Raw genomic sequence first — 7,965 nt, forward strand, 5'->3', positions numbered from 1 at the left:
TTACTCGGAAATCATGCATGATATAATATGTGAACATTATCTCTATTTCTTTACGTGTCAAACTAAGCAAAATAATAACTACACTGTAGTATTATGTTCTAGCCTTAACAACTATATTACAACCTAGCTATTAAGGCAACCAAAAGTATACATAGTTTCAACTATTAACACACACGTCAAAAAGACTACTTGTAACCCAATGGTATTGGCAATTGAGAATGATAGAGAACAATCACGCAAGTTAAGGGATTATCAATGTAAAATAGTAGAGTGGTTGTATGAATTCAACCCAAAAAATTCATAGTGGAAGCAATTGAATATTACCATTGTTCATTTGAAGAGATGCTCAATAGTCAAACACCAAATAGCTAGGAATGGATTGTAGATGAGACCTCATTACTTAATGGCATCAATGATGTCAAGGAATGAAAACCATGAACTTACCATGGGAAGAGAGCACGCTCGACAGGCTTCCTTCCAATCTTTCATGAAAATCCTCATAGCACTAGTCTCCAGAACCAGTCTAGCACCTTTCTTTTTTCTACCTTTTTTTGTGAAATTGGTTCGATCCATCAGAAATTTGTCCCGCTCTTCCATGTCTCTTTTAAGCCATTCTGCATGAGTGAGATTTTCGCTCTCAAACCTCTGTGAGCTTACAGACACATGAACGAGCATGTCTTGGCCTGATTTTTCGTCTCGATTACAATCATCATCGGGTTTATTATATTCATTTAACAAGTCATCATCGTCTTCATCATCAGAACTTAAGTTCAGATATCTCCTCAAGCATGTCGCTTCCGATCGCTTTGCATGTAAGATAAACGATATATGACACCTACATATATAAAAGGAAACAAAGAATTAATGAGCCTTTATCCATAATCAGGAGTCAGTACATGTAACAAATATAATGTATTTATCCCAGTTGATAGACCAGATAAAAATGTCTACAGAATGTATGCATTGGAACCACACAATTGTCATCAGCAAGAAAGGTTAACTATTCATCATTGAACTCTCATCGTGATTTACTATCTGATCATAATAGAGCGTGCTATTTGTCACTCATCCCTCATTTTGACTTACCATCTAATCTAACATAATTCAAGGAGCCATGACCTAATGTCTCATCTGTATGAATCTCTAGAAAATAGGAAAGATAAAAAAAAATTCTTGCCAAATGGATTTGGTACATTGAGAGGGTACAAGAATGACTAACCACTCTCAATTAGAATAACATGTGAAGCCAAGGTGGTCATTAGAAATTCAAAGCTCAGATTAGATCTATGTATGTTGCTATGATGATTAGTCCAATGATGGAAGTGGACAGGTTCCTTATACCTTGAAGTCTCTCTGTGCAGTTCTTACTCACTCTATACTCCAGCACATTTGCAACCAAACCCCCCCACCCCAAAAAAAATTGCCCAGAGCCACTAATTAAAGCATTTGAAAAGAAGGTCGCATGCAGCAGAGTAAGGCAGAGATCATCCCCATTGTCTCTACCCCTGCCCCAGCATTGTTGTTTCCCAACTCAAATCCATCTTGTTACAGCCCAGAATGCCCACCATGCTTTCCATGCATCAATTGTGTATTGCCTTAACAAACAGAAGAAAAAACCTGAAGATCCATAGACCATCCACTAGGATGCATTAACCGACTTGAACTCCAAAAGGCAAACTAGTCAACTGCATGTCTGATGAACAAAAAGGATCTGTTTTCTACATTTATTTCAGTGCTTCAAATAAGCAAGTGGAGTTGTTTCCTAAAGATAAAAGGTTAGTATCTTTGCCCAATAGAACACCCTCAACTAGACAGTTCCAGCTATATGAAGCATACCATATAAGGAACCTGCTCCTTCTGCAATCATCAAGTTTAATTGCTCATCCTATGAGAATTTACAGCACGCAAAATCAGGAGTGCATAATAGAGGGAAACTTTTAAGTAGTGAACCAAGATAGGAAAATTTCCACTTTGAAAAAGGCTGTTTGCCTGTGCTAATTATGAAAAGCGGCTATCAAGAACAACTAAATGCTGAAATGATACAATTATACTAATATGTGCAGTTGCTCTGAAGAATTCAATCCTTAAAATCTAGTGTCAACTTTGTCAAGAAAATCAATTAAGAATCTGGGTAACATCAGTAAAATCAAGTTGTAGAGTTAGGCATCCAACGCTCTTAAAACTACCTTTAGTTAAGTTACATTCTCAGTCCTTTAATAATTTGGGCAATCACTCATCTTTGTGTCCAAAAATCCAAATAAACTAAAAAAAGTTATCAACGACTATGCATAAAGGACATAAGATGAAATATTTGATAGCCAATAGAAGTCAAATTCTTTTCTACAGAAAACAATTCTCAAGAAGTTAAAAATGCTTACTTCTCTAAGCTTATAAAGCAGTCGATAAAGCAATGACAAAAAGAGTCAGATGAGAAGAATGGCAAAAAAAGCAATGAACTCTGCATACAAATCAGCTTTTCAATTTTTTTTTCTTTATCCTATGTAATTTTGTTATCAGTTATAACAAATTAAAATACAAAAAGTGCATACCCCAAGCTCTGAATTCGTACTCCAAGCTTTTCCACTTCTGAGACTGATTTTTCTTTGGCTATAAAGCTGAGGAGGTCCCCAATCTCAACACCTTCTCTACTATTGTGTTCAGATAAGAATTTACCAAGGTACCATACAATCTGCCCACTTGTTATCTTGAACACTTCAGTCACATCACTGTTCAGGGAAAAGTATTGAGTAACAAGGGGATGTCGCAAAAAAGGGCCCAGTGCAAGCTCTTCAAATCGTTCAATGCCCTCATTTTCACAGATTGCTCTTTCCAGATCATACAATGAGGCAATTGTCCAAGTTTCCACAAAGCAATGGATAAATGAATTTATCTGAAAAATTTTAAACAAATAGTGAGTCAAAAGGAAGAAAGTCTTTTCACAGGTGTATAATTTACAAGATAAATCTATCTTCAAACCTGAGAAATGTTTGGGTTCTTAAAAATGATGGAAGAAGGGCAACAGATCTGCTTAAAAAACCCTTCTAAACATAGATTGAACTTTATTTGTAACTTATACTAGATAGAAGCATATAGAAATCCTTTCTGGGTGTTAACTTGTTCAACCTTTCTACCATTTGGATGATCATTTATCTATGACTCTGTGGTTATGTGATGAATCCCACATTCTTTTAAGCGAAATCACAAGTGGGTTGCAGCCATATTTTAAGCAATCATGAAAAAGCAAAGGAAAGAAGACGATGATGAATCGTGGTCCTTGTAGACTATTTGAGTATCTTATTTGGGAAATTCTTGCGTAGGGAAGAATGATAATGCAACAGGAAGCAAACTACCTTAACCCAATGGGTATCTCAATCAAATAAATAGAAGATATGGGGAAATCTCCTCGTCATTGCAACTAGTCCCCTCACGAAATACACACAACTTAATTCAACGATGGATGCAGTTCATTAGCATTATTTGCCGCGAATTCAATACAAAAATTACATCAACAAAAGCACATCAAGCGTGATTATTTGGAAATAAAAAGAAAAGTCAAAGGCAGCAGACCCAGCGAGCTCATGGCCCCCACTAATTATCACAGAACCCCGACCTCAGAGGAAGACGACGAAGAAGTTGACTTGAAAGTCTTTAGTGATCGACCTAATTCCTACCAAGCATCTTCATTCCCTGTATTTCCTCTCCCGAAAAGGAATTCCACGAAAGAAAACTACCAATCCAGATTGTAGAGAGAAAAGGCAATCACAGAATCTTCCAAGTAAATGCAACTCAAGCTTAGCAAAGTTCTCCGATTTAAAAAGCCTCTTACTTGAGCGCTAAGTACAACATGATTGAACTAAAAAAAAAAAAAAATTCCTAAACCATTACTCATTCCACACAGTTTCAAGCAGTCTCAAAAACAGAAAAGAGAAGAAACTTCAACAACGATCAGAAAACCTTTACCTTTCCCTCAACAGCCATTAAGCTCTGAAGAGAGGGCACTTGCTGCATGCTGTACCCTAAGGAGCTCCACGAATCGACCTGCAGAGCCAGGACCACGGCCTGCGAGACTTTCCAGGACGAGACGCTCTCTCCGACGGCGAGGAGATATCGCCAAGCCTCCCCGACGGCCCAGTCGATCATCTCCAGCTGCTCTGTGCTGCTCAGAACAAAATCTTGCTGATGCTGGTGAGAAGGAGGATGATGATGCTGATGCTGATGCTGATGATGATCTTGTGGTCTCATGAGGGAAGCCGGAGGAGTCCAGGGTCTAGCGTGAGGATTGAGGTGTTGCTGAACAGTAGGCGGCGGTCCACGGCCACCTCCGCCGCCTCTTCCGCCGCCGCGGCTGGGAGGGCGAGGGCTCGTTGGCGTTGACCGCTCCATCGTCATCGTCGGAAGCAGGATGGAAAAGCATGTGAAGCGTCAGAGAGACAGAGTCAACGGCTATTGGTCAATTTTTAAAGCAGAGTAAACTGAAAAGGCGGTAGCCTCTTTGTTAAGTTAGGCCTGATTTATGTGCCAATTGCGAAAGTAGCACCAATCTTTGGGATTCTTTTCTATTTTCTCCTCCATTAATTTTCCTCTTTCAATCAAGCCCCAACTGCTATGTTTAGGAAATGGAGGGAAATGGGATGAACGGAAGATTTAATGGAAAATTGGAATGAACTTTTCTGATTGTTTTTAGAAAATTAAATTATTTGGAAAATATTTTTCTAAAAATAATCAATTGTATAACTTAAGATAATTAGCTGTTAAAAATGTTTTTATTATCAATAGCAATTTATGTATAAATATATTCATATATAGTAAAATTATTTTTTGTTTATTAATTTTTGTAAGTGATATAAGAATCGTTTTGTAAGAAAACATATTTCAAATCATTTATTTTTTAGGAAAACAAATGGAACTTTATCCTTCCTCACAAAATTAAACATAGTATAATGATCAAGTATGTTTCTATTATCCACAATCCATCCATAATATAAATATATATAAATATAAATAAATATATATGTATTTAAGGGAAGGTGATGATGGAAAAGTGGAGCTCTCTAATCTAGATTAGGATGCCATTGTAATTGCCTAAATTGTACCGTGCTATTAGATCTTCCACAAAATCCCCAGGCTTAGCAATGTTGTACCTCCAACCCACTTGGGCTCTTTGGCATTGTGACCACGATTAGAGAGTTAAGATCGTCAACGTGCCTGGGGATCGCGTTAACAGGCTCACCAATCATGAACCTCAAGGTACTGGTCATGTTGAGTAGTTAGTTTTTCCTATTATAAGACAAACTAACCTTGAATAGGTAACCTCGAGTTCATTAAATATGGCATTAACCGTAAGGTCCAATTAAAATGCGAGACAGCTTGAAAGGTCTCCCAAGTATGAATAATTTGCCCTTAATCAGACATTTACCCTGCACCTAATGCACATGTACTAAGTAGTTATTGGGTCAAGAAACTGAATGTGTTGTAATAGGTTGGAATGTTTATGGTAACGTCTAGGTGGCCATCAACATTGGTCATTCTCCTGCGCCTTTTAAATGGAAAAACGACAAGAGAGGCAAAAGTATGACAAAAAACTTGAAGCAAATAATTCCTAAAAGTTACCATTACATTCACTTTGTATATATTTAAAAAAAAAAAAAATCTACGTGGCACCCAAAGGCTTCTTTAATTTGTTCTCAAATGATTGAGTGATAAATAGCATTGAAGACTAATAATTGGACACAACTCGCTTGTACAGTACAAACATGACGTAGGTAAAATAAGAATTACTTATAGAAAAGTCAAATATGATATGACACAATATGTCATTTATACGTTGACACGATTTAATACTGTGGCACCTTGAATATTATGGACTGAGGGTTGCCACACTATTATCGTCTTCAGCCCCTAGTATATTTCCAAACCTTACGTTCGAGCAAACTATTGGATCAAGATAAGGTCATAAACTCAAATGGCATAATAGTGTCGCCCTCACCACCAACTAATATAGGTAGACCTAAGTCAATTGGCACATAAAGGATCAACATAGAGATATGGTGTTGACACCCGAAATTTTTGTTGACGTTTTAAACATTTAATTCGCAAAAAGTTAAAAAAAAAAAAAAAAAAAAATTGTTTGAAATAAAAAGAAAAAAATTAGAAATAAGGAAAAAGAAGAAAAAAAGAAAAAAAGAGAAAGAAAAAAAGAGAGAGAGAGAAAAGAATAAAGAGCCCAAAAGATTAAAAAAATGGATGAAGGAAAGCATAAAAAAAATGAAAATGAAAAGAAAACAAAAGGAAAAAAAAGATTATAAAAATGAAATGAAAATGAAAAGAAAACAAAAAGAAAAAGAATATAAGAAATAAGAAAAATAAGAAAATATAAAAGGAGCGGACGCTCTGGGCTCAAGAGGGGGCCAGATTTTGACGATTTTGGGGTTCGCAGGGGGATCGCTCTCCTGACACGCTCTCTTTCTCTCCTCACACGGGCTCTCTCTCTAAAAATTTTTGGGGCGCGCGGATCCTTTCTCTCGGCTGGTTCCCGTTCTCTGGGCAAAAGGCCAAGAACGGATTGGGGGACTCCGCTATTCCGCCATGGCCGTAACAACCTCCTCTCTCTCTGGATTTCTTCCCGATCTCGGAGGCCGACGGAGGATCCTCCGGGGCCAGCCATGGCTCTGCTCTCTCAACGATCGCTTCCAGCTCCAGAAGTTCTCAATCGGATGTTTTTCGGCTCGTTCTCGGAAATTGAACGCTCGCTCGCTTGATCGTGGGCTCTCGTTCTCACTCGACGTCCACCGGAAGAAGACCCTGGGGTCGGAGGTAGAAAGAGGAGCAAGGGAATCACCCAGCAGCGAGGTCGAGAAGTCGTCGCCACCGTCGCGGAGCGAATCTGCCGTGCGCGTGCCCTCAGCTCGAGCCCCTCCTCGGCCGCGAGCCCTAATTTTTCGATTCCACCATTGATTCAACCTTTTCCGTTCATCATCAACCACCCGAGCTCTTGTCGAAGGGGTGGAAACCAGAGAATCTCTCCCTCAGCATATTTCTCTCTCGGTTTGGGACAAGGATCGGTGACAGTTGCGACGACAACAATGCTTGACCGATTTTTCTCTCTAGATCGAGCTCGCTCGATCGTGATTCGGGTTCACGCCGAGTTGGAAGTCTCGGCTCAGCTCTGTCTCTGGCTCAATCAGTATCCGTATCACTGATAAACCAGGTAAACTCATTCCCTCTCTCCTGCTCTGTGGCAAAGATTTGTAGAAGAATCACGTTCATGTAGTTCAGGTGTGATTCACTTAAGATCTGAGCTGTAACTAAGATGACTTGTGATGGCTCTGTGATTTTAATATTGATTTCAGAATGTTAGATGAGAACATAGCTTCAGTCCCGTTCCATAGCTTGAATTAATCGTTTTGTTGTACGTGAAGTGTTTGATGAAATACCTCAAAAGCATGAGCGAGAAATAGATCATGATAATGTCAAATCTGAAAACGTGTTGATATGAAACACTTCTTAGAAGTTGATTTACCGAGCATATAGATCTGATGCCACTCATTGTGCCATTGTTACTGAACCTGTGTTGTTTATTGTGTTCTGTGTTCTGATCTGACCTTCTGTGCAAAATGACGTTAGATGAGCGGGTTGCTGTGGTTGTCTGTGTTCGGAAGTCTTCGTATAGGTTGAAGATGATTCGATTATCTTTCCAATGATCTATAAAATGCCCTAATCGAACTTCATTTAATATGGTTTTTGCCTGTCCAAAGTTAGGTCCAGAATCTGCCAAATATTTGTTTCTCTGTTTCGGATGACCTTCTGTGCAAAATGAATTGATAAAAGCTGGTTGTCTTGATAGGATGTTAATCATGCTTGGTGAGGAACTGATTTCTAATGGAGTAGAATTTAGATCATAAATGGGTGCTTTATGAAATGCCTTTGGGTTACAATATATAGAATTCTTTGGAGTTGATTTGATTA

At 38.5% G+C, this 7,965-nt stretch overlaps 1 protein-coding gene across 1 annotated transcript; it reads right to left on the reverse strand.

Annotated features, from left to right (window-relative positions):
• Positions 1 to 244: 244 nt before the first annotated feature.
• Positions 245 to 4,020, reverse strand: LOC120287606 (protein NO VEIN-LIKE-like). Its single transcript, XM_039300553.1, has 3 exons — positions 3,961 to 4,020; positions 2,550 to 2,890; positions 245 to 835 (listed from the first exon to the last, which is right to left on the reverse strand). The coding sequence occupies exons 1-3, from the start codon at positions 4,006 to 4,008 to the stop codon at positions 397 to 399; spliced, it is 828 nt and encodes a 275-aa protein (XP_039156487.1). The 5' UTR covers positions 4,009 to 4,020; the 3' UTR covers positions 245 to 396.
• Between the last annotated feature and the right edge of the window lie 3,945 nt (positions 4,021 to 7,965).

The sequence above is a fragment of the Eucalyptus grandis genome, chromosome 8 (assembly GCF_016545825.1).
Source record: "Eucalyptus grandis isolate ANBG69807.140 chromosome 8, ASM1654582v1, whole genome shotgun sequence".
NCBI classification, from domain to species: domain Eukaryota; kingdom Viridiplantae; phylum Streptophyta; class Magnoliopsida; order Myrtales; family Myrtaceae; genus Eucalyptus; species Eucalyptus grandis.

What these genes read in the sequence shown, in the direction of transcription:
- LOC120287606 (XM_039300553.1), bottom strand. Translation starts at nt 4,008, where the DNA reads ATGCAGCAAGTGCCCTCTCTTCAGAGCTTAATGGCTGTTGAGGGAAAG. An exon ending in TAATGGCTGTTGAGGGAAAG is followed by an intron (nt 2,891 to 3,960) that starts GTAAAGGTTTTC and finishes AAAATTTTTCAG; the next exon opens with ATAAATTCATTTATCCATTG. An exon ending in GTACGAATTCAGAGCTTGGG is followed by an intron (nt 836 to 2,549) that starts GTATGCACTTTT and finishes TTATATATGTAG; the next exon opens with GTGTCATATATCGTTTATCT.